Consider the following 27,374-nt stretch of genomic DNA (forward strand, 5'->3'; position numbering starts at 1 on the left):
CTCATCCTCTTGACTCCTTCCATCCTCCTCCTCTGCCTCCTCCAGCATGCCGCTCTCCTCTCTCCCCTCAGCTCCTCATTTTCATCTTAATCTGCGCTCGCTCCGTCCCTGCTCTCCCTCTCTCTCTCCAGCTCTGTCCCTACTCTCTGCTCCCTGCTCCGCCACCTGTTAGTCTCCTTCTCCTCTTCACACCAGAATCCCCTCTTCTTCCTCTTTTTCTTTTATGAGGAGTTTCACACTTACGCTATCACTGAGGTAAGACACCGTATTTATTCTTTTATTCTGAAATGCAGATAGTTTGATTCTAAAACCAAGGCTGGAAATGTTAATTTTTCCTCTTAAATTGCACCTGCACTTCTTCTCAGATGTTTGGTTTTAGGTTTTGTTGGCCACCTTCCACTGCCGTCATTGCATGCTCACTTTGTCTGTAAGGTTCATGTGCATGTCTGCTTCTTTTTAAGGTAAAAAACTAATGCATCACAAACCAGGCAGATCATTCTGCATACAGCAGTGAGGTGCAACATGTGGCATGTGTCTGCTCTTTCACTTTTCTTTCACACCTTCCTGTCACACTCTCACTCAAGTTTTCCCGTTCCTGGCTGCCTGAAAATAACTTGGCTCTTAATTTATAAGTGCCGACTGTCACGATGGTTAGCTGTAGATGATGCTGAGTACCAAGCTCTAATGAGCAGCTACACTCTGAAAGCACAGTACTATACCATCTGCCTGTCAGCCAGCAGCTTGTTATTTAAAGGTGAATGGAGCCTGCCGCAGGGGCCCCATTGTATGTAGGACACGGGGGAAAGTAGACGAAAACCAGCCGGGAGACAGAGAAATCCTCACGCACCTACAGGTGGAATAAAGGTGTCTGTGAAAGACTAATGGAGAGATAATGAGAGATAAAGAGTGCAGGAGAAGAAAGGGGAGGTGAGAAGACAGAGGTTGAAGAAGAGAGCTCCCATGCCTGTGATATGACTCTAATTTAAAGTGAAGGAGCTAAAAGGGGAGGAGGGGAGATTGCATGTTGCGCAAAAATATTTCTGACCGCCAGACTGTGGCAGCGTCGCTCCCCCCCCCCTTTTGAAGCTGGAAACCTATGTAACCTCATGAACATAAGTACAAGGGGGCCGTGCATAAAATACTCTACTGTATATGGTTGCATAACTAATAGATGTAGGGATAGTGTGTGTAGCTGCAGGGAACCAGTGGCACATTATCCTGCAGCATATAGGAATTATGCAAAGTAGTGCTTCAGCACATAAAAACCTGTAAAGTGTAACGCTGAAATCGGCATCTTATTATCTTGCGCGCGTGCAGCCAGACTTCTCAGCAACAAGATGACAAGGAAACGAGAAGATGAGAGAGATTCCAGCTGGCAGCGTGAGAGCGATCAGTCCTGAGCTCCCTGAGAGCTCCTGCTTCCCAGAGAGCTGCGAGCCACCGGGCCTCTAGGGTGTACGTGTGCTGCTGTTGATGCCTGTGGTGCTGGTAGTGCTCAGGCTGCTCCAGCTTACAGCCACATCTGCCAAAAACAGGGGGTGGGGGGGACTGACTGCACACATTATATCAGCCAATACCCTCCAACAAGCTGCTGGGTGTGTGTGTGTTTGTGTGTAATTTTAGGGGAATTAATAACTCATAGAACTATATTTACATGTGTGATTGCAGATGTGCATGCTGATATGGCACAGTGTGTGTGTGTGTGTGTGTGTGTGTGTGTGTGTGTGTGTGTGTGTGTGTGTGTGTGTGTGTGTGTGTGTGTGTGTGTGTGCTTTCCTGGCTTATTTTTTCTTATAAGAACTTCTGAATTAATCCATCAATAAATTTTAGTCAATCAACATCTCAGAGCTCACTGACTCGTTTTCACCTTCCTCTTAATATCAAGCAATCCACCTCTTAAGTTCATTTTCACCCGTGGGCGGCTTCTGTTTTGTTTATTTTATTGTCGGGCAGAAGTGATTTATTGCTTTGTTTTCTCTCTAAATGATTTACCTCTGACTCTGCGTGCAACAAGTCTAGGATATCTCTGCTCTGCTTAATTGAACAGTAAAACAGAGCGGCGGCGCTTTTCCGTGTTTTTCAGGATTTCTGATGTCATTAAATGTGCTCTTGTGGCACCAAAAACATGACAGCTGCTGGTTTATAAAAGGCAAGATGTCCATCATTTCCCATCCCAGAGCCAGAAGTCTGTCAAAGTCCTTTCAGTCAAATGAGTCAGGGAAGTTTGCAGCATGGCACACTGCGGCGTGCTTCAACAGTTTGTTTCAACGCCGGCCAAGAAAGAGCTGGATTATCTGTGGTGTATATTACCCGCTGTTGCGCTCACAGCGGTGAGACCAGATTGTGTATGACGAGTGACCCTCGGTGCCCGCAATTCTACTCAAGGTCAACGGTCAGAGGCAACAAATTTAGAGCCACTGACAGCCAGGGGAGTTGTTGGTCATAATGATGGAGTCCTGATGAGAGAAGTCTCGGAAATGGATCTGTTTACTAGTTTGACCCCCAAAACAGCCTGCAGCCATTAACCTAGAATAAAGAGTGGTAGCTGGAAAACAACTAGTCTGATTCTGTTCAAGTGTAAAGCAGGGTGTGGTTTTACCGGAAGGGTACAAAAATGTTCTGACTTTGTGGGGTTTTGGTGGCTACTTTCACACTGATTTCGACCTTTGGTTATAGTCGGCTAGCCTTTTACTACAGTTCAAGTGTAACCGCCTGCTTGCTGTAGCTACATTTTTGCTCACCCGTGAGTGTCCTTTTCAAAATCTTGTCAACAATAAATACATGGTTAGTGACTCCGGTAATATGGACACAACAGGCTCGTCTAAAATTCAACATCCCCACTTCTCCGCCATGTTTGTTGGTGGCATGTGATGTGACCCAGTGGAGCGTTTCTGTCACCGCCGTCTTGGTGATTTAGAACCAGATGTCACAAGCGAGAAGCAGATCTGGCTGTGAACCCACATACTCATCGGCTAACTACTTATCAAAAACACGTTTCAATGAGTACACTGTAGGTCAACTGTATTATCGGGGCTATCCGGTTGTTCAGTGATGACGCGACGAATCCTACTTCCGGGTCTAAAGTAGTCTGCGTTTAATATGGCTTTTGTGTTGTTAACATGTTTAATGTTATGTATTTTCTTCTATTTGATCTCAAAAAGCTCCTAAAACAGTCAGTGATCCCTGTTGACCTCCCTCTGCTTTTATTACCACTAATCATTTATTTAAACTCAGTTTTTAAAACCTTAGGATGTAACTACAGCCCAGCCCATGCAGCAGTATATGACTGACTAACCTCGTATTGTGGATGGATTATCTCAGTTGTTCTCCTGGCTGAAGTTTGGTCCTTTTACAGCATCCTGCCATGCGATTACATTTGTTCCTGACCACCGAGAACACTCACAGTAACTTTTATCGAGTGGAAAAAAAGTTAGCTTGTTTATATTATGCTAACATAGCTGTGTCGCTAGCGGTCACGTAGCACATCATTATATACCAGCTAGCCCAACTTCAGTAACCCTACAAACGTCACTGCTGTTTAGTTTTCTGTCTTCATTTATGCTGGAAGTGATAGCAGAGCTGTACGTTTTAATTTGTTTCCAAAACCCCGCAGTCAGGACGTGCTATATTGTATTTAGATAGAAGCTAGCGAGCTAACTTCCTGCTAACTTCTAACTCCGTTAAATGTCATAAATTCCGTTTTCATGGATGCCTGGATGTTAAACTCAATTGTTACACCTGGTAGAGCAGAACGCTGATCATTTTATTAAAGATGAAAGACTTTAGATAGTTTTTCAACTCTCAGTAATGCCATAGTGATCGTTTGATATATGGACCTGCAGCGGAGTTTAGGCCCAGACACGGCTAGTGACGTCAGACTGAACAATCGGATTGTGAGCTGCAGCTGGAGCCCCCTGGTGGGCTGTGGAGGCACTGCAGGTACATGTTTGAAGTAGGTAGGTATATAAATGTATTTATCCATCCATTCGCTTATCCTTTTTCAGGGGAGAACATGCAAACTCCACACAGAAAGACCCTGGACTGATGGTGGAATTGAACTCAAGACCTTCTTGCTGTGCGGAAACAGTGCTAACCACCGTGCCACCGTGCTGCCTTATGTATTTCTTTATATAAAATGTGAATTAAAACTGTTAGTAGGTGGTGGTCAGTTTGTGATATTACTCATTACACTGACCTAAATATACGAGACTGATTGAAGTTTGTCTCAGAGTGGCATGTGGGTCGTACACAGACCTTAACACTAAGGTAGCATTAGCAATTTATAACCAACTGCCTGTGCTGTCTATGTTTTTTGCATAAAATTTTCAATACAACACTTTCTTTTGCATTTTTTTAGTAAAAAAATATAAGATTGGGTGAGGCCCACGAGATTTTCACTAAAATGTACAAACTGACTTAATATTTCATTCGGAATAACCCCAAAATAATTAACTGAGCCCATAAACTTTTCAGCAAAGGGTTTACACAGGTGGACACGGCGTGAGGGCCATGTCCACAAAGATTTCTATACAACTAGATATCATTTTGCAACCACAGCTCCACTTTTCTGACCCAGAAGCTGCGTCCAATTTTTCATACTGTCTGCAGTTCGTGACATGTAATTTCAGACCCTTTTAATAGTTCTCTGGTGAAACCATTTGAAAGCAGTAAGCTTATTGAATATACTGACCTTATCCAAGTAGTTTTCTATGTTACATAACTAGTAATTTCACAGAGAAAGGAGGGCTTCGTGGCAATGTGTCTATATTCAGTCGAGTCCTTTGAATTTGATACAAAATCTGATGCAAGACCTTCACTAAAAATTTGTGTTATAGAAGACTGGCATCTGCTCTTTAGAAGGGATGAATGTAAAGAGGTGTACTGTCTGAATTAATAATTAAAATGCCTCTATTCTCATGTTTAACCTTAAAGAAACTCTGATGTTTTTATAGGCTATTAGAGGTAACCGGGAGAGATGAAGACAGTCTCGCTTTTTACTTTTCATCCAATAAGACGTTGAAAATGAGCTTAAAATAAGAATTTATTACATGAAAAATACTTAAACAGAACACCAAGCTTTCCCTGTCTGAATTCTCATTTTTATGTTTCTAAATCTCGCTGAACTCGGCGTGCACGGCAAACACGGAGTAAGTGCAAATATTAACTTCTCAGTTCCAATCGATTAATGCAGAGAAAGCAGCGATGGGAGTCCAGGGGGGGATTTTCAGTTCGCTGCAGAGGACAGAATGGCCCCTCAAGCCCTGCTGAGAAAACAAAAGCTATGAGATATTTGTCCACCCCCTCTTTTTTTTATTTTGGGAAAAGAGCAGACACATCAGCCTCGTGGTCAGCTCCACTCCTTGGAACCACAACACTATATAATCATCAGGAATCTTCTCTCCATCTCAGCCTGTAAAGATTTATGTAATTACCTTTGTGTCTGCAGAGCATTCTGAAAAGCTTTTTATAGATAAGATGCATGCTCAGACACTCTCACACACACTGCTGTTTCATTGAGGATGATTAGGATATGGAGGAGACCCCCGTTGTCCATTATCTTTTATCCTCTCTGATAGGGTTGGGTTTATTCAGATCTGCTTAATTGAAATGCAAATGTATGCACATCTTAAATGTAATGTCATCTTTTAAAACTGTTCCAGTTACACTAGAAAGATTTTCACCAGGAAAGCACTGTGAGGAAAAAACATCCTTAGATATGTTCTTGAAAATGAAAATCCTAGAGGAGCAGAGACTGTTTGTAATCAAACACCTCACTGAGCTCAGTGCTGAGGAAAAGAAAAGGCCCGTCTTCACTCTTTCTACACTGGTAAGCAATTCAAAATTGTGTGCATACACTAATGTGATATTCTCCTTTCCAGCCCTATGACTGTGCGAAAAGGAAAACGTTTGGGCATCACCATCCAGGAGCACATGGCCATCGATGTCTGCCCGGGCCCCATACGCCCCATTCGTCAAATCTCTGCCTACTTCCCTCGCCTCTCGCCCACTTCCTCCTTCTCCGAGCCACTCTCGCCCAATCAGGTGGCGGCGCCCACAACGCTCAGCCCTGGCAGCACAGGTCAAGCTGGAGGGCCCATGGGAGGAGGAGGGGGGAGCAGTGGCCTTTTGTCGCCACAGTTACCGGGAGCGGCGGGGGGAGGGGGCTCCCTGTCAGCCATGAGCAGCATGGACACCTCCATTGAGATCGACAGCTGTGACAGCGATGATAACAGTGAGTCACCTGGAAGTCTCATTGAAGCAACCTAATCTAAGAGCAAATAAAATTAAGTCAGCGCACATCTGGTTTACTGCGGATCATTTCACCGCTTGAAATATTGAAAGAACTTTGCACTGCAGCAAGTGCTCCATGCATAGTCTGCAAAAGGACTCCAACTTTATTGTAAGAAAAAAAAAGCAACTTTCCTTATCAGATTACCTCAGAATATATCAAAGTTTATTAATCTGGCTTTTTAAAGCTACAGTTCCCCGGTGAATTCAGTAGTTTGAGACCACAACATGACCAAAATTATGCTGGACATCTACAATGAACTTGCAATTTCATTGTCATGCAATCGCTCACAGTCAGTTGCCATCTTCAGGGCAACCTTTGTACATCAGGTTGGCTATAAAATAGCAATTTTGTTTGCAATTAACTGCAATAAATTGGCTAAATCGGTAGATTCACATAAACTACAAGCATTCAGAGTCCAGCCAGAACCTCAAAGATCTGAAATTCACAAATTCCTGCTTTAATATTGAGGTACAGTCTGCAGGGCAATGATTTAATTGCTGAACGACATAGGTGCTTGACAACCTTGTTTTTATATAAGAAAGTAACCAGAACACAGCTATTTGGCAGAGAGTCCCAAGGTTTTTAATCACCACGTTGCCTGGTGGAAGGCAGCCTTGCAGGCTGAGGGTGTTGCACAATAAACCTCTGACGAACCAGCTGGTCGCTGCAGCTACTTGTAGTGAGTCCATAAATATTAAAAAATTCAATTCTGTCACCAAGAAACCTCTCAGTTTTCTTAGTTGCAAGGAGGCTGTGGTCTTATTTTTACTAAAAGCACGCAGAGCGATGTGCTTTTTGTTCTCCATCTTCAGGACCATGTAGTTTTAGAGGAATATAAGCGTCTCATGTAAATGCAGTGGGATTCTCTGTGCAAGTCCCAATAAATTCCCCTTTACACCTTTCCTTGACCTATTGGGGTGGGAAGCAATTAAATACAAGGATAAAGGTTTAGAAAGCATCAAAAACAGGAACTAAAACAACACAAGAAAACCTTCAGAACAAAACAGAAAATACCAGAAACTACAAATACACAGAGTCATGAAAAGTAAGACTGTAAATCTAACAGGGACCTCGGAGACCACCAGAAGAAAAATACCACCAAGGATAAAAAAGGACAGATCGTTTAATAAACATGTACCAAGACTTGAGTATAAAGTTTTGTAGAAGTTTCCGGGTACTACATTAGAGGTCAACCTCTACACGGGAATAGCATTACAAAGGATGAATGAAAGACATGTCATTCAGTTTAAGAGTTGCTAGGAGATGGGTTTTTATGTGTTTTTGGGTAGAAGCAGTGTAGGTTGTTTCCATGCTTTATGCTGAGGTCAGCCACCCAGCTGCTGTCTGCAGTACATGCACTGCAGTTTCAATCTTTCTCTATCAACTCCCAACAAGAAGGGAAATATTTTATGTATTCCTTTCAAACAAAGAAAAGATGTTTTCATAAAAGTCTGAGCGAATTCAATTTCTCCTTCTCATCTGCTGTTTGTGTTTCTCCCTGCCATCATTCTCCATCTGTTTTGCAGATAATAAAGTCATCAGCTCAAAAGCAATTACCAAAGTAAATGGCGCAGATTTGTGTGTGTGTGTGTGTGTGTGACTTTTTATTAACTGCCTTCCAGCCTCTTTGGGGACGCTAGAGTTTGACCTACTGTACGAGAAAGCCACCAGCTCCCTGCACTGCACAGTCCTCAGAGCAAAGGTAAATCCCGAACTCGGAAAACTCCATTAGAGCCACTGCAGCTGAACCAAGATACAACTCAACAGCATGTGTTTTTTGTTCTACTGATTAAAAAAAGAAGAAGAAGAAAGAACCCTTCAAGTCTTAGTCTGTTAGTCGTTTTAAATGTTGAACATTTGTACTGCGATCTTCTTTTGTACATGGCTTGTATCTTTTCTGAAAAGGGTCTAAAGCCGATGGATTTCAATGGTCTGGCCGATCCCTACGTCAAGCTGCATCTGCTCCCAGGCGCCTGCAAGGTCTGATTTTCTTATCAGAACAGAGTTTTTGTCCCTAAATGAAAGATGCCTTCAGTATCGTGTCACAAGGACTCTGAAGTGCAGATTTAATTCATGTTGCATTTTTTAGCGTTATGCAATGAAAACTAAAGTGCAGACCAATAAATTGGCAATGAGGCAAAATGACCTTGTAGATTGTAGGAACTGAACTTGTTTTCCTCGCGGAGGTTGTTTTCCGTTTGTCTCTCCTCGACAAAGCCTGGCATTAAATTGATGTGTTCTTCTCTCTGCCCATCACTTACAGGCCAATAAACTGAAGACCAAGACTGTTCGCAACACGCTGAATCCCATGTGGAACGAGACGCTCACCTACTGTGGAATCACCGAGGAAGACATGTACCGCAAAACACTCCGGTAAATGTTTGCTCTAGGAAAGGCTATTTCTGTCCTCTTCATGCCCTGCCTTTCTGTTTATCATTTCCCATCGCAAAGCTGACCCGTGCTTTACAAAGGATTTTCTTATCATCGTCTCAATCACAGCTCCTGGTTTTATTTGCCTTTCTCCATTTTGCCATGTTGCTCCTCTCTGTTTCCATCTCCACTGAGATCCTCTTCACCTTTGTTCCTCCCCATCCTCACACTCTCCTGTCCACCAGGATCAGAAAAGATCTCCCCTCACTCGTTCTGAACCACTCCTTTCTCTTTGTCTCTCATTCAATCTGGCTCCTTGCTTTCTCTCTATCCAAGTTGCAGTGACAGATTGAGGTCAGACTGAGCTCCGCGGGGTGTTTTAATTTCATTGACCCCCCTCTAGAGGTGACGAAAGCTGCGAATTGTTTCTGCCTGTGACTAAAACTTTGCCGTGGCACACATGGGAGTGGGATTTAAATAGGATCGACGGATGATCTCTCCAGGGAAATTAGAGAATCTGGCAGTGTTAATTCAGCAGAGACATGTAAAGATCAGGAGATGGGAAGTTGAACTTAGGTAAACATGGAAACATGTCACCATCGATCTGTGAAATACAGTGTCTTTAAAATTGACAAACTTCTGAGAGCACGAGATTCAAAGGATTGTTTCAAGCAGTCACTGTGGACACGTTTGGTGTCAGCTCCTAAGAATTTAAGAGTTTCTGATTTTTCCAAAACAAGCTAATGCTACAGTCACACTGGGGAAAACAGTGTTTCAAGATGATGGCACAACCAAAATTGCTGTAAGTCTGTGCAATGAACCTCTGGTCTTGTTGGATTAGAAATATTTGAAGATAAAGACCAGGTCTGCAATCACTCGAACTCAGCTACCGTCTTTAGAGCAACTTTAGTGGAACAAGACGACAAAGAACTGGCAATGAGATGCCATTGGTTTGCAACTGAATGGGGTCAAGTTGGCAATTACATGCGATCTGTTTGTGTAACTATAGAAGGTAAATGGTATAAATCAGCAAAAAGCTGTTGCCTCTGATATTCAGGGTCAAGCCAAAACCTCATAGGTCTGAAAGAGAAATTCCTCCACAAACAGTGACAAAGTTATTGCGGGGCAGCAACTTTAGTCTAAAAGCTAAAAAAATTAAATACATTAAAATAAAAATTTAATGCAGTCACTGGGCAACCACCAGTTTTTCTCAGTTGCTAGGAAAACTTTTTTTAACTCTAGTGTGACTGACCCATAATGTGACAAATGAAAGCTTTTAAAAGGGACAATAAGAAAATGCAAAATCAACGTGCAGAAGAAGAAATCATCACTATTTTATAAATTACTTAGCTACATAAACAGGAAAAAAGTATCAATGTCATTACGGTAGTTACATGGATAGCTACCAGAGTTAGCGTGCTAAGTAGCTAGCGCCCATATCCTTTGTACCTGATGAGGTGATGGTCAGTGATCGCCCTCAAAGAAACAAACTGTGCTGCCCAGATCAATGTTTTCTCTTTTCTACAGTCTGGGGAAAAAATCATATATTTAGACCAACAATGAATTAAACAGTAAAATAATGATGGCTGACGCTCTTGGTGACTAACAGCTGTCGCCATGCTGGAGAGCAGGATAGATACAATAGGCGGCTGAGAAGGGTTTGTTTTTAGTATAATACATATCGCCCTCTTATTTGCCTCCACTTCCTCACACACCACTTACAATATTCTCTGTTATAGCCGCCAGCATCAGGTGACACTAAGCTTTGGAGGTGTTGCCCTGCAACAAGCTGAGACTGCACAGCTTATCCTGTTATGATGATTTGAAATTGATGTAGCTGCTGTGACGTCACCTGTTGCTTTGTTAAATCCTGTTTTTTTTGTTTGTTTTTTTAACTCTTTATTTTGTACTTTTTCCTTTGTATTACATACATTATTATTGTCTTGTCCGTTAAATCCTGTTTTTAAGCCACATGAGAATCTTGGTGTTTTGAAACTAGATTAGCCCAGCAAGGAGTTGATCTGACTGTGAAATCACACATCTCTCTGCACGATCTATCTTTCTGAAAGTTAGAGAAACAAAATTTACACCTTAGGCTTTTTTCCCACTCGAAATGAGCGACTGAGTCCATAACTCATCAGGAAAGTGTAAAAGGAAAAGTCAAGGGCCATTTACCACAGATTTCTGCATGATCGTAACGTCACCTTATAACAAAGTTGCCGGTCTTGTACCTCTCTTTTATAACTTGTGTTGCTGTCGCAGCCAGATTGAAAACATGTATTTAGGATCGTGTCAGTTTTTACTGCCATTTTAATGACATATCAGCAGGAAACTCAGATTCACAGATTACACAGAGCAGGATGCTGCAACAGTGTTAAAAAACTGACCACTTCTCCTGCTAACTAGTGCTGATGTGAAGGTATTGTCTGATTGGGGACACTGATCATTCAGGAGCATATTGTAGGGAGTACCAGCACCAAAACACTGAACTTGAAAGGATGTGACTATGATGACGTTACTAGCAGCACGCAAAGTGACCAACAGGGTGGGTTTATTGAGAGAATTATGCCTCAGCAGGAAATATCTAACTACGCAGAAATGGGAAACTCATTTTAACCCTACGCTGTAACCGTCCACATAACCTGATGTGATGTAACTACACATCCGGTCAACGCATACCACAACAACTTAAATGCCGTGGATGGTTGCGGTTACGGCATCCCGCAGAAGTCTAAATCAAGCTCAACTGTTTTTGTAACCACAGGTATCGCCTCCTTGTGGTCATTTCAAATGAATGCGCTATCACACTCCGTGTGTAGGACCACAGCCCAAAAGCCAATTAAGGTTTTTTTTTCTGAAGCTCAATTTGGTTTAAAAAAGAAGAAGAAAAGTATGTGGAACTAAAGAATAAACATTTTGCTATTTTATCTTATTATTTATCAATGTTTGACTCAAAAAGTCACAGGTTTTGATAACGTTTTCTACGTTTTTAGCCGGAAATAGACAGCAGGCAGTCACAATGAGACTTCATCTGTATATAAGGTGATGCTGGTATGTGTAGATCAGATTCACCCCCCGCTTGGGTTCACATTATGGATGATGGCTGATGCGTCAGTAATTACGAGCTGTCACAATGACACTTAAATGTTTTTATTACTTGATGTCCTGTAAGTGAAGCCTTACATCCAGCTGGTATTATAATGGCTCCATCTTTCTTCCCTCTTTGACCCATCATTTTCTCACTTACCACTTCACCCTCGAGCTGTTTTACACCATCTTTCTCCCCTTAGCGCCAGCTGCTGCTCTCATCTGCGCTCATCCCCCCCTCTCTTCATCATTAGTTTTGTCTTTTTGATACTCAATGTTTTAGATTGAGGAAACTTAAGTCACTAAACTAGATATTAACTCTCGGTATTTTAACAGATTATTGTCTTTTATTATCAGAAACTGAAGACAAACGTTACACCTGTGGTTATGAATTTAGTAAGAAGTCAAATGAAGCAGTAGATGGGGAGGCAGCATGTTTATATACCAATCTCTCCTGTGGCCGATCGCTTTCTTGATTTTCTTCCTCCCATTGTATGTCTTTCATTCATATTTACATAAATTAAAGAGAAAAGGTGCTGGGCTTCAGTTAGCTTGTAACATATCACTTCACATGTTCATTTAAATAGACTAGCCTGTTTTCATCACGTCACTCAAATCCTCACAGACACAGCATCCCTGCATCTCCTTCACTCCACTCTCCCCACCCGCCCACTAGTTTATTTCAGGCACTATTATGGCAGGTGTAAAAGTTTGCCAGGCCCATAAATATGGATTGACGTAACCTAGCATGATGCACTTTCACATTATATAAATTCCTGCTGGAGGAAAATGGTAATTACTTCTAGTCTGAACACACACACTCACACACAGGCCTGATTTACATGTAGCGTCGGTCACTTTCTGACTCTGTTACTTTATTCAGGTCGTGTTTATGTCAGTGATTTCCCTTCCCTAAAATGACTCATGATATTGTGTTTGACTACCACACTCCATCACACACAAAAAGCACTCTCCCTCTGATTACTTTACATTTTCTGTCATATCAGGGTCATTGTAGGTCTAAACAAATAAAAAGGGTGGTGGGGAGGCAGATGATGACTTAACAAAAAACTTTTATTTTTAGTAAAACTTTGAATTATCTCAGATATTATACAATACTATGCAAAACCCTTGACTCACCCCTCATTTCTTTATATTTTGCTCAGAAAATGAGAAATGGGTGCAGTGACTTGTTAAAACATGTGCAAGCATATGTAGAAATTCAATCTTGTAATAAATGCTGTCAGTCAGTATTTGGTGTGACCACCTTTAAGGACATTCAAAGCTCTTCTTTGGATGTTTCTGCCTTCTGTTATATTCTCTGTCACGATGACCCCACACTGCTTCAGTAAGGTTGAGGCCTGGGCTCTAGGGAGGCCAATCCATGATTGATAGTGCGCTACTGTGCGGTTTCCTATCCAGGTATGCTTTTACTGTGCTGCATTGTGTTTGGGAGCATTGTCATGCTGAAAAATGAAGCTGTTCATGCTTTTCAGATGGTTCTTTTCTGCATCCATCATTTTTGACAAGATGGCCAACACCACTGCCTGAAACGCAGTTTGAAATGCAGTCCAGCTTCCACATATTTTTTAAAGACGCCCTGACAGCATGTAGAGATATGCGAAGTTTTGGTCCAAGTGCTTTTTGGCAATCGGTACAAAGTTTTTTGTTGGTACAAAAATATTTTCTTATCTGTCAAACAGCGTTCTCTTTGTGTTTCATAGATTCGAATAAAGAAATGGGGACACATGATGCATTTGTGACAGGCTTTTAGTGTCAAAACCCCTGAAAGTATTTTGTTACTAGCTTCGCTAAGTTGTCTGTTATGTGTAGACACAACACTGTTAAGTGGCTTAGCAAAAAAATAAATCCTCTAAAAATGACCAGGTACAAAAAAAAATACACTGGCTGCTTTTTCACACATTTTCAATGTCCAAAGAAAACCTTTGATAGACCTTCAGAAAGCGTGGAGAACTATTCTCAAGACCACTTTAAGAATTTTCAAGACATCCCGTCTCCTTGGAAGCAAAGTCTTAAGAAATGTGGTGTGGCTAAAGAAATTTTCACAGTGCTGTTCAGACCTGTAAAGATGCCTTCCATGTTGGTCCAAACACTGCCTATTGAAACAAGACTCTCCAATAAAGAAATCCTTGTGATTTTAGCCATTATCATCCAGACTTTGCAGAAATGTTACTGTGAACTAATGCTCTTCAAAAGAAAACAATATACTCATTTATATGCTGAGCATCAGAAACAAAGAACAGCTGCAAAGGTATTATTTGCGCCAACATGTGGATGCGGCATTCCCTTTTTTCTTGTGCTTTCACCAGCGTCTGTGGTGCGGTGACATTGATCCACCTGCAGAGTGATGCGATGTGTTTTCTTAAGCCTTTCTTTTAAAATGTGTAAAATTTCAGAATTATAGTTTTTCCCCTCGTAAATAGATTGTTTCACCCAGCTCTGTAATTGAATTCCATACCTACAATGGCCCTATTATGCCACTGCAGTAACCAGCTACTCTTATTTTGATTCATGCTTCGTGCTCTGCCCATCGTTCTCTCCTCATTTCTCATTCTTTACCCCCCCCCCCCCCATCCCCTCCCTGTCTCTCACTCCCAGGGTGTCCGTGTGCGACGAAGACAAGCTGACACATAATGAGTTCATTGGGGAGTCTCGGGTGGCCCTGCGCCGTGTGAAGCCTGACCAGACCAAACACTTTAACATCTGTCTGGAGCATCCACCTCCTGTGAGAAGAACGGGGGGGAGAGGGGAAAAAAAGAAAGACAGAACCTATAAAACTAGGAAAAAGGAAAATCTAAGCGTATAAGGGAGATGAATGCTACAGTAGGGGGTACAGCAGTATTTATTGAGGCATCCTGTCTGACTCACAGCTGTGAGTAAAGATGGGGGGTGCACAGAGAAAGAAGGGGATGAGGTGATGACAGAGGGTAACACACACCGGTCAGCCACAACAATAAAACCATCTGTAATATTGTGTAGCAACCCTTCATGTGAGTCACAACGGCCTTGACCAGTTGGGTCTCGGACAGAGGACCTCTGGAGGCGTCCTGCGGTGTCTGCTACCGGCGGTGCATCCTGCGTGCTGCAGGATGTGACTCATGATTGTTCTGGCGCTGGATCAGATGGGAGTCTGTGGGTTGGGCTGTCACTTTGGGCATTTTATTGTGTTACCCCAACTCATTCTTGGGCAGATTTGCAAAGTGACAGGATGTCCTATTTGGGAGAGCAGCTGCCATCGGGGAGCGCCACTGTCAGGTGTGGATGGTGTGCAAGTTTCAAGTGAGTGATAGGTGTCAAAATAACTTCCATACGAATGCCAGGACCCAAAGTTTCCCAGCAGAAAACTGCACTGTACTGAGATAATAAACCGTATCAGTTCATCCGTCAGTGGTTTTAATGTTGTGCCTGATCGATGTATCATTTCACTTGGATGAATATCACACATCTAGGTCTCATCATATTTAAATTAAAAAAACAAGCAACATCTGTGCCATCTTTAGATTTATAAATCAATAACTGCATTTATAGAAATAAACTGTATTGCCAGTTTGTGAAAAATCCAATAACTTATTAAGCATTAATTCCATCCATTTTCTAAAAAGGCCCGTTAAGGGTTGCAGAGCAGCTGAAGCCTATCCCAGCTGCCAGCGCATGGTGTGAAATGACCGAGCGCTATAAGGTATTGATTAGGGAGAAAGAAAAGAAAGATGCGCTAATGATTTAGAAAAATGACCTCGAAGTTTTCAAATGTTAATACTGAATGCTGATGGCAAATCTGCACCCATGTTTTTCATGTTTATGAAAAAAAAGTTACATTTAAAAATGTAAGACCCTAAACTCTTTCCACCTAGTTTTAAATCTGAATGACTGGGTTGGATAAAGCGCGGCTCTCGGTGGCTGTTGAAATTCATCCAACAAGTGTGGGAGAAGGTGAAGGTCAGGGCTCGGTGCCAGCCAGGCAACGTATTCCACAACAAACTGGGCAGCCCATTTATTTTAGAGCTCACTTTGTGCATAGGAACACAGAAAAAAGGCCTCTCCCAAACAGTTCCTGCAAAGTAGATAACAACATCGTATTATTGCGCAGCATCATTCAGTATGATAGTATCGCCAGCCTGCATGTAACTAGTAAAAACTTCAGCTTTAAGATGTGCTGAAGGTTCACACGGTCAATGTCACCGTGTTTCCTTTGGCTTAGTTTAACAGTACAGTGACAATACTGATCCATACTGGCTGAAAATAAATCAATAAATCAGGTTGTGGCACAGCAGCTGCAAGTTCATCAATTATTTACATTTTCCGACTTGTCGTAATAATCTTATCTAGCAAACTTGAACGCTTTGTCCGCAAACAGAACGGCATTAATGAGCTGCTGTGCTCGGAAAAATCATTGGAAATAAAACCACTGCGCTCGGGATTCATCCAGGAGCATCAGAGCACTCGCTACATCGATCAGATAATTTTCTCAAAATATTTTTATGCTTCAATACATCAACCGTATTAGAGCAAATCTTCAGTTTTCCTGCTTAAATTGACAAATACTGCCCGACTGAACAGACATTAAAATTGTATCTTTTATTGTAATGAAATAAAAGACAGCAGCAGTGAGCATAATAATAACTACTTATCTACAGCTTACTGTATAACTTATATTTTACTTCAATAACAAAAGAGTTCTTTAAAAACTCTGCCACTTAAGCATTTCTTAATGTATGACTAAGTTGGCAAATTTATTATTATTGTTATCATTAGTAATTTGAATGTTACTTATTACCAAAACCTCTGGAAATTGATGATTTCGTTATGTGAAGTCTGAGATGATTTGTGCCTCCTTGGAATTACAAATACTTGATAAAGAAAGAAGTGGATTTGATTTCCACTCCCATGAGCCACAAATAGCTTTTCATGTAGGTTAAATGTCAACTGGGTCACATGTGGGGGGAAAAGAAAAAAAAGCTGCAAACACTGGGAGAATAAAAGGTGAGGAGAAAGAGCAGGAGAAGAGGGGGGGGCGGAGAATTGTCAATAGACAGCAAGAGCAAGCCAGAGAGATGAGAAACAAATGGATTAAAAAATAAAAGTGGGGGGTGGGGGTGTGCACAGGGGTCGGGGGCAGAGGTGTTAAAAGGGGTTGCGAGGGCGCTGGGTTTTGTTCTTTCTGAGCTGGGGAAGGCTGCTGGTATTGGACTGGTCCTCTGAGGCCGGTGCCCACTCTGCGATCAAACGCTAAAGCCTTTCTGTCATCCCGCGAACAGACGCTGTGTCAGGAATGTAATTTTCAAAGTGGCTCCCCTCTCCGCTCGATGCAGCCGTCCCTTTCTCTTTGCTCCTCCAACCTGCCTGCTTTTCAGGCATCTCCACCTCAATATTTACCTCTCTTCTTTTTTCTGCTCGACTCCAGCTGCCTTCACCAACTGCGATGAGCACAGCCCTGAGAGGAATCTCCTGCTACCTGCGAGAGGTGAACACCCCGAGTCCTCTGTCTGTTCTGTTCAACATGACCCCCCTCCTGTCTGTCCCCTCAGTCCATTTTTCATCCTGTCTTAAAGAACAACACCCATTTTTTATCTTCCACTTCCAAAACAGGGCGAAGTGACCTCCTGATACATTTGCATTTTTAGTGTTAAACTAGAAGCAGGGTAGTGATAAATTTTTAAAAAACCTCTATAAAGTTAGTGATCTATATTTATCTGTAGTTAGCTAGAGCAGAAGTACATGTGCTTAATACTTATTTACTTTTCTATCCAATTTATCAGTATAAAAAATATTATCTTTGAAAATAATTACACAACAAAGCAAACAAAGCTGTCGGAGTGGAAATAATTCAGCAGAGCTACGTTATTTCAAATCCAATCAAAATTTCATTTGTAAGCTGAAGAATGATTCTTTTTTATTTGTTCTTTTAAAAGCTGCATAAACTAAACTAACATGCACACACTGACTTTTACCCCTTAAGCCCTAAGCTGTTTTTTAAATGACCAGGGAAAAAAAAGCATTATCCCTAAATTTAGTCAGTCAGTGACAGCTGCAACACCGAAAGGCCAAAATGAGCAGCTCCTGGCTAAATAGATTTGATTCGCGTGGGGGAATTTTGAAATGCAGCATGCCTCCTTGTCCACACCAGACAGAGGGGTGGGGGAGTGCAGGAACGCTGACAATTCTTCCTAATCAAGTCTGTAAATTAGAGAGGAACACAACCGTGTAACAAGTCGTTAAATGTCGAGTTTACCGAATCCGTCCTGAAAATTCTCACTTAAACTCTTACAGCAGCAGAAATGAAGCAGAACAAATGTTTCCTCCGAGCGGCCTCTTCATCCGATCTGTTTGTGTGTTTGACAACCCTCAAAAAGTGAAAGCTACATCGCAGATATGAGACGCAGAATCCCAGCTGTGCAGGAAAAGAGTCGAGCTATGACGCAATCGAGAGCAGCCAAACTTTATGTTTCCAGTATTTCTTATCCTCACTGTCTGCAAATATCTCTCGATTATAGGTGTGTGGACATTTGGACAGTTGCACTGGTGAACTGGAAGAACAAGGTTTAGGGTAGTCTTCTGAGCAGGAGTGAAAAATTGCTGAAAGTCTGCTGTAACTAGTGCACTGTACAGTATTTTGTGTATATTCATGTTAACTATAACATTTCTTTAAATTTTCTACTTTGTCAACTAGAGAGGTATACTACCAACGACGTTCAGCACAGTCAGGATTTATTTATGTTTGACAAGACCACAAATCCCAGGTGGAGATAACAGGCATCACAATGGTGGTTATCAGCTTTCTCTGTTAAGCTGGGTTCTCTGCAGAGGTCACATGACTCTTCTTGGGCACAAAATGATCCCTGTGAGTATCACCTACTCCAGAGATCTTATCAGTAAAATGGATCACTGTTACAAATAAAACGAGAGATTAATGCTGCAGCGAAGTCATTAATCTGGGGTTACATCACGCTGGGTGGTAAAATAGACACTTTAATTATTTCATCGATGAAAGCGATCTCGGTGCTGCTGTGGATTTCTGACATGACAGCTGCACATTACAGCTTTGAAACTTTAAACTGGATACTTTTAAACGCTAAACATGAGACATATTCAACCGATAGAGAATCAATATTGCACTTAAAACATGCTGTAAACAGAAGAATCAGTAAAAACTTCCTGCTGATTGCAGGAAACTTGGAACCTGACCGGATTATGTGTTCAGCACAGCTACCACAGTGATTCAGCCAGGAAAAAGAGCCACTTAAACCCATTAACCTCGCTTGGTAGAACACCACTGCGGTTTCCCCCCTAAGTGGGATCTGTGCAACTTGTTTGTCGTCACTCGCTCTTTACCTTTACTGTTGGATTAGTTTAGATTCCAAAACTACTTGGTAAGAATTTGGGGGTTAAAGCAGTTCTATTCACAACACTCACCCCAAACACTGAAAAACTACACTTAGGAGTATCAAGTGTATTTAAATCAAATGATAAAGGAATCCTAAATAAACGTCTTTGTGTGCTGCTCTGGGTTGCTACCTTTGCCCCTTCTTGCAAGTAAACTTAGGCCAATATCATGCACTGACTACACTCTGGCTAAAATACATTGTTTAATTACTAAACACACGACGATGTGCTAAAGTAGACGCCACAGGCTACTGGTAATACAGTCCTGCTTTAAAGTGGACTTTATGCTCATCCCTGGATGTAGCTTTCCTATTTAAGCAGGCACACCTAAAGAGCTCATTGACTTTCATCTAACACTTGAGCTCATCTAAAGAGCTTAGATACAAACTTCAGGAGCGCTCTCAGTCCAACGGCAAAGACCCGTCCTGGACAAAGTGAAACATCAGCCTCTAAGTCATTTTACTTGGTCGCTCCCGGCTTTTGTATTTTCTATGGACAACATCAAATAGTTACCAAAGCGTTTGACAAGAAGCGGAACAACAGAATAGATTCAAAGTGACAGATGAAAGGAAGAAAGAAAGCAACAACCGAGGGTGAAGAAAGGGAAGACGGCGCTCTCACGGGCCCATGACTCACCCTCATGGCCAGCAGCAGCAGTACATGTACGGTATTTATAGGAAAGAAGCATTTGCTATTTTTGATTTGCATCGCTGTAGGTGCATTGATTTTCAAAAGCTGTCTTTGTTGGTGCACCACAGATCTACCATTACTGTATCTCCACTAAACGTCTCCTGTAGTATCTCTCCATCTCTCATTAAGTCTTATCTTCAGGCAAGAGGTGGAAACAGCAAAGGAGATCAATATGTCACACATACTGATCTCCTTCGAGATCCGCCCTCCCTTTTTTTAAAATAGTTTCAACAGCTTCGCCCCTTCTTGTCACCACGCTGCCTTTCCTGTCTCCCATGTTTTGTGTCTCTCTCTGAGACCAACAACCACTCTGCCATCTGTCGTCAGCAATCAGGGCACTTAAAAAAACTTGTAATTAGTGAGGATAATTTGCACCGGGTACCTGGTAAGGAAACAGCTCGGACCTTCACAGATCGATAGAGAGCAGCTCATTAGGGAGGTGGAAATCAACATACATCAAGTGTGGAGCCAGCTTCTCGCAGGGCAACAGACAAATGGGAAGGAAATAAATTTGTGGGCGGGTTTGAAAGATGTGAGAACAGGCGGACTAATTGAACAGCCTTGAATGTGGTGAGAAACACAAGCTGGCCATTAAGAGAGAAGGAGAACTAGCTATACTATACTCCAAAACTGAGCCTGATTTTGTGATCATACATCAGTCATGGATATCAGATCAATACATGAGCGTTCATTTGAATCATGTTTCAGTGAGTCTGCACTGTTAGCTTTGCCTAGAACCAAGGCAGGAAACAGCTTCAAGGTAGGAAAAATCACTAATGAACCGTTACAGTCCATCACTCCAGTCCTAACACTCCTTAGAGCTTTGTTTAGCTCTCCACTCACTCCTGAGGGAAAATCTGGCTCCTTTGCTTCCAAACACACCACTCTGTTCACCAGTTTGCCGCTGACTGTCTGTCTGTATGTCATTTAGTGCTGCAGGGAGCATGCATCGAGCTTATTGGGCTGTTTCATTGTAAACAGCTGCTTTCTGTGGCTAGAAATAACGGTGATGAAAACAAAAGGGAGAAAAAAAACCAATAAAGTCATGGGGCCTCTAAAACAATCAATAAGCCACAAGTTAGTGAAAGGCTCAGCAGGGCCGGAGTCAGCTGCTAATTCTTACACTGCACATTTAAAATCACACATAATGCAAAAAGCAGAACAAAACAAAAAAAAACCTCATTGATTGCAGCAGATTTGAAGGTCGTGGAACAAAACTGCTGCCTCATTTTCATTATTGACCCTGAAGCTTAGGCCGAGTCACTAATGTGTGAACTACAAAGGCCGCTCGTTTGGCGTTTCTATGATTTTCATTTGTTTCTCTCTTTCAGTGGGAGACGGAGCAGCAGAGAAGTCTAGAGGAGAGAGGACGCTTGCTGCTCTGCCTCCAGTTCCTCCCGCCATCCACCGATGCCGACTTGAAGGGCGAGGCCAAGGAGAGAGCTCGTGGCGGACTGTGTGTGGGCGTCAAGCGCTGCGCCCATCTGGCAGCCATGGACGTCAACGGTTTCTCCGACCCCTACGTTAAAACGTAAGCACGCCATCAAGTCATGAATTTCATGAAGAGCCAAAATACTTTAGACCAAGCCTCCATGTCCTTGAACCGCCCCTGAAACGCCATTCCTATTTCTCGATGGTCCAACCCACAGCAGCAACAAAGCCTCAGCAGTTTGCTTAAGTAACCCCTTAAATTTTAAGAGATCTCCACACACAAGGAGAACAGCAGGGAGGTGGCAACCAGAAACCAGAGAATACCAGAAAAACTGAGCACCTCGTAGCAAAGATGGGAAAATAAACACCGGCATTGCGAAGTGGGCGCATACCTGCTTAGAGGCGAGGAACCAATGGGGCCGGGTACAGTATTCACTACTTTTCAGCATACCAACCAAATGGTGCTGGCTGCTACTGACTGTACACTTTTATTCTCTATAGCATATATCTGAAAATCCAAGGTGACTTCCTCATCAAGTTATCACTTAAGACTTTAATAAAACTTAATGTGTGAATGTTACGTTGAGATCACTGAAATTAGAACTCGTCAAAGGTTCGTGTTGCGAGTTTGCTCAGACAACAAATATTTTAAATGCAAAATCCAAAGGTGGTCATAGCAACACATCTAATCTGTGTGAAACACCTGGTCAAACACAAAGGTTTTATTCTGTATGGTGTGTATAATGTATGAAATAAATAACAAAATGCTTAAATATAGAAGCAGAAACTTATTTTTTAAGAGAATAATTATATGATGAAGTTGGCAATTTATTATTTCACCATGAGAAAGTACACACATACACACAAAAACTGTACAGTACAAATTTCCAGGTATCTGTTTGAATATGAAAAGGTACCTAATCCTAGCGACTATCAGTGGGAGCAAAAGATCCACTCGTCACATGGTATCTTTTATGATATTTGAATATTACTCGTGTTCACTAGCGACTTTCAGACAAACAAAAGCTGAGGCATAAACCTTTGATGTTCGCCTGGAATACTGTGATATTGGTGCAGGAGGTGATAATCACCAAAACATAAACACCTCTAACCTATCATTTTGAAAGAGATATAGTAAGCGTATTGATTTCCTTGGTTAATAATATGAATTGCACTCGACTGGATTCAAATCTTGGCTGTCACTCTAAATGTACCTGCAGGCTAATCAATTAACCTCAGATCACTGCCATCATAGTAACTCATATTAGAAATACACACACACACACACACACACATCTGTACTTGCTGCAGGTGGTTGTGATGCCATACGTTATCAGCTTTACTAAAACAAATTGTCATCTCTTTAGCTACCTGTCTGTGATATTTAAGGACTTTATTTCTAATTATCAAGTCTTTAAAATTATTTTTAATAATGCATACATCTAATTTAAAAAAATATGTATAAACATACTATTATTATCACACAACAATGCTCACACACACATTCTGATACATGAACACGTGACACAGATCAGACTGATGGACTCACATGTCACGATCCTCGTTTCAGGACAATCTTCGTCTCCCTCCTTCAACACCTTAATACCTCAGGTTGGCTCTTGGCTCATACAGACCCTATAAATCACCTTTTGTTGCCACTCACGAGTGATCGATGGCTCGAGTTAACCTCACATCAGGTAACGATGAGGGATGAGTGCAGCTTTTCACACAAATAGAGGCCACTGGGAAATGTGTCACTCATTCATCACGATGACTATAAGACAACTATGAGACTGTATGGGTATTGACAGGCTTGAAACTGACTGAAAGGCAGTGACATGATCTAATGTTATGGGTGCGTTGGATCATGAGGAGGTCCAGGATTAGAAAAAAAAACCAGATGTGGGTGCTATTGTTGTCAGAGAGGTCCTCTGGAGATTCATTACTCACTGATGAAGACTGCGTGTGTCACTGTGTGTCTGTTTGTGTCTGTATCTGTTTTGAATGATGCAAACTGACATAAAGTGGACAAATGAGCTTTAAAAATCGCCCCTCGTCTCATGTCAGTGTTTTCCTGAGTGCTGGTTCTGGCTTTGAGGCTGTTTCTGCAATAAGTAAAACACTCCACAACCTCCCATCTCACACGCTCACACACACACATGGACACGCACAAACGCAGAAATGCCAGCACGCTCGCCTCACCTCACGCACACACTAATCTCCCTTCTCTTTTCCCGTTATGCTTCAAACTCCGGTTTTCTCTCTCTCCCGCTTTACATGCACCAAACCTACGCATGCATCCCTCACACATCCACAGGAACACATCACGCATCTTGTTTCATTTTGGATGCGTGCTCACATCTTTGCCCTTTGGCGGGAGCATCTTCCCAGATGCTTTGTTGTGTCTGAGAGTGTGTGGGAACATACGCTCGAGCCCAAGCTGTGGGTGGTGGGTGGAAAGCAAATGTGAATAGAGATTTTTGCCACGCTGCTTCCAGCTGGCTTAAAAATATCCTGAGAATTTAATGACAGCTCGCAAAGGGAGGCTGTGAATTTACAATCTGTGCTGTGCTGGTGAAGGACATACTGATCAGTCCCCTCTGTGGGTTTAACAAATAATACATGAAACCTTCAGGGGATCGATGGGGGACTTGGATTAGAGAAGACTGATATCACTGTCTGTTCAATATGAAGCTACAGCTACCAGCTGGCGAGATTAGTGCAAAAAATAATAATCAGCTGATCTAATGCTTAGTAGCGCTTCAATATGGTGTATTCATTTAGAATAAAGAATGAAGTAAGAGTAACACAGCAATCACTGACTCTTTCCTCTTCCTCAACAGTTATAGAAAAATCATGATTTCCTCCTCTGACCTTTACAGCCGTGACTGTTATTCTTTCTTCCACTGCTTTGACATATGAACAGTAATGAATCGTATACACGACGGTAAAACATTCTTCTGTCACAGGTACCTGAAGCCAGACGTTCACAAGAAATCCAAGCACAAAACAGCGGTCATTAAAAAGACTCTCAACCCGGAGTTTAATGAGGTACGCATCATCCACTTCAGTAATGACTGAAAGCGAAGGTGCAGCTCATTTAGAAGCTTTAAATGTATCCTCCAACCAGTTAGCTGCATTAAAGGTTTTCTGAGACTCGAGATCTTCTGACTGTTCACTCTGTCTTTACTCAGGAGTTTTTCTATGAGATCTCCTTCTCAGAATTAGCGACCAAGACGCTGGAGGTCACCGTGTGGGACTATGATTTAGGAAAATCCAATGACTTCATAGGTAAGTTCATGCCACGAGTGAGGCTACAGGTCATTTTTAGATGTTTAGCCTAAGATTCTTGCATTTGATTATATTTACTTCCACTTTTAAATCTCTTTTAAGGTAAAAAGTTTGAATTCTTCATTGGCATTTTTCTACATTTTTATTTTGCAAATCACATGAAGATGTCCGTCCATCCGTCCATGTTCTGCTGTTTTTCTGAGCAACAGTCTTAGCAGCGATGCCCAGACAGTGTTCCCAGTTACGTCCACCAGCTCTATGGGGGACAATGGGGCCAGCTGAGAGGTGTAATGTCCTGGGTCTACCCCGGGACATCCTTTGTAGGACATGCCCGAAACACCTCATCTAGGTGGCTTCCAGGAGGGATCCTGGTCAGATGCCTGAACCACCTCAACTGGCTCCTTTTAATATGGAGGAGCAGCGGCTCTACTCTGAGCCCCTTCCAAATAACCGAGATCCTCACCCTTTCCCTAAAAGAGAGTCCAGACACGTGTAGGAGGAAGCTAATTTCTGCCGCTTGTATCTGCAATCTTATTCTTTCGGTCACTACACAAAGCCTGTGATCGCAGGTGATGTTAGGAACGTGGATCGAGCGGTTCACCGACAGCTTTGCTTTCACACTCAGCTCTCGCTGACCCAGAGTGGGCACTCCACCTATTTCCAGCTGAGGACCTTGACCTCAGACTCTGTTGTGCTAACATCATAGGTAAAAGCAGAGATGAGATCCTGACACCAGCAAACCAAACGTCTTTTGTGGATAACAGTTCTGAACAGAAACAGTGACAAACATGCCCTAGTTCAAGACTTTCAGCACCAAACCTTCTTCTACTGTGAAAATGTTGCATAAAAATACAGTTTGTGGTATTTTTCTGAAGCAGATGGGCAGTCAGGTTGTGGGCATATGTTCCTCAAATTGGAACAATGGCATTTGTTAAGGATTATTTTCATATGGAAATGGATACACACTTTCCAAGCTCATGAGTCAAACTAACTACATCTCCCGACCTGAAATAATACGCACTCTAGGTGCTTCAACACATGTGAAAAACAAGATGGGGCTTAGATCTAAAACTGGAGAGCCATTCACAATGGGCTGTTTGCAGGGGAACTTGACTCAGCCGTGTTCATTTTTCCCCTTTTTTACTTAGAAACCAATCCGGCTTGAAGTCTTTCTGCTTTTTCGGTTATTGTTCGTTATGCAAATGTCTTTTATTGCGGGTGTATTTTGGACAATGCTGTTTTTTCCCAACCCATTACCTAAGCTTTAAAAAAAAAAAAGAAAGAAAAGAGAAAGAAAGAAAAAACATTACTGACGTTTTAATTTTTCAGCACAATTAATGGCCAATCTGAACACACTTCATTAGACAAAGGTAAAAAATATGTACAGGTCTAATTAGTACCTGATCAGAATAAAAAAACCCATTAAAAGCCTGGAACATGAGGTTTCATTGTTGATCCTCTGTGTTTTAGACGTCTATTATAAATAAAATGGAATACAAAACAATACAAGACATATTCAGAAGCTGTGTGCTGGAGCTTGCTGTGCCTGCTCTTCTTGACCTCTGACTGTCTGCTCTGTTTCTGCTTTTGTAAGGGGGGGTATCCTTAGGGTGTCATTCACAGGGAGACACTCTGCAGCACTGGATAGACTGTCTGAAGAACAAGGGCAAGAAAGTGGAGCGCTGGCACACACTGACCAACGAGCTGCCCGGATCCACGCTGCAGGAATGAACCCGAGCTTCCTCCCCTATAACTGACACCAGAGGGACCGCCTGAAGACCCGGGATGAAGGACGTCTCATCGCATGTTTTAAGGATTGTTCTGCATGACTGTGACGGATCCATATCCTCCTTTGTGTCATAATTCAAAACATCATGCCCAGACAGGTGGGATGGGGTGGGGGGAGGGTTGTCCACAATCACAGATCAATACTCTAATCTCGGATCTAAACAGTCCCAACACAAAGCTGAAACCATTTTCTTCACAGTACTGGCAAGCATTCACATCCTTTCAGTGCTTTAAGATCGGTCTAAATGCTCCTCGTGGACAGAGCCCACTCACGAAGAATAATTGCGCCGGGACGTTTGACGAGGGGAAATGTTTAATTATTCTCTCGCGCAGTCCCGCATGTCAGGTTTGCTTGCTCTTATTAAATTCATGACATTAAAACTCCGCGGTCATGCCCATCTGTCTCAAAGCGCACATACCTCTCCGTGCAATAATGATTGCCTAATGCTTCCGAAGATATTTCCAAGTGGTCTTAATACTGGCGGATGTTTTTTTCCTCTGATCGTCACTGGATTGACAGCACGAGCTGATAAGAAAACTGGTTCTTCCACGTCGATGGTTCGTGTGTGATCTACTTGCATGTTCCGTGTTGATGGAGCAAACTTTAAAAAAAAAGAAAAAAAGGTTGGAAATGTTCATCAACGTGTTGTTCCCTAGAAGAAACTGTATTTTATTTAACGGTAATGGCTCTTTAATGTTGTTCGCAGTTGTTTGACGTGTCAGCTCTGATATCGGTGTCGGTCGGTTTTGCTTCACGTTCCCTACTTTGTAAGGCCAACGTCAGTAACGGGAGTTTCACAGCAGCAGAGCTGTACTCTGGCACAGTAAATAAAGTCACATGCCTTTGTTTCATATACAAATTGTAAATATGAACCGGTGTAGAGCGCTGTGCTTTATGGTGACTCCATGGCTGCTGCTTTACTGTCGACTGCTTTCAGCTGCAGGTTTTCTCTGTGTGGTGAACAGGCATGCTCACAATGCCATTGGTGTTAATATGTAAATATATGTGCGCTGTTTCACTTGT

The 27,374-nt window shown here is 42.2% G+C and overlaps 1 protein-coding gene across 2 annotated transcripts; it reads left to right on the plus strand.

The window, feature by feature from the left end:
• Positions 1 to 27,374, plus strand: LOC113019326 (double C2-like domain-containing protein alpha). Of its 2 annotated transcripts, XM_080305118.1 has the most exons (12): positions 123 to 255; positions 3,843 to 3,939; positions 5,880 to 6,232; positions 7,915 to 7,994; positions 8,198 to 8,272; positions 8,556 to 8,665; positions 14,369 to 14,495; positions 17,172 to 17,231; positions 21,172 to 21,371; positions 24,241 to 24,322; positions 24,466 to 24,562; positions 26,157 to 27,374. In XM_080305118.1, exons 3-12 carry the CDS (start codon positions 5,884 to 5,886, stop codon positions 26,291 to 26,293), a joined length of 1,317 nt encoding a protein of 438 aa, XP_080161244.1. In that variant the 5' UTR covers positions 123 to 255; positions 3,843 to 3,939; positions 5,880 to 5,883; the 3' UTR covers positions 26,294 to 27,374. The 2 variants fall into 2 exon arrangements, with proteins under 2 accessions (XP_026018731.2, XP_080161244.1); XM_026162946.2 differs by lacking the exon at positions 3,843 to 3,939 and having other exon boundaries at positions 1 to 255.

This window comes from Astatotilapia calliptera, chromosome 8 (genome assembly GCF_964374335.1).
Source record: "Astatotilapia calliptera chromosome 8, fAstCal68.1, whole genome shotgun sequence".
Lineage (NCBI taxonomy): Eukaryota > Metazoa > Chordata > Actinopteri > Cichliformes > Cichlidae > Astatotilapia > Astatotilapia calliptera.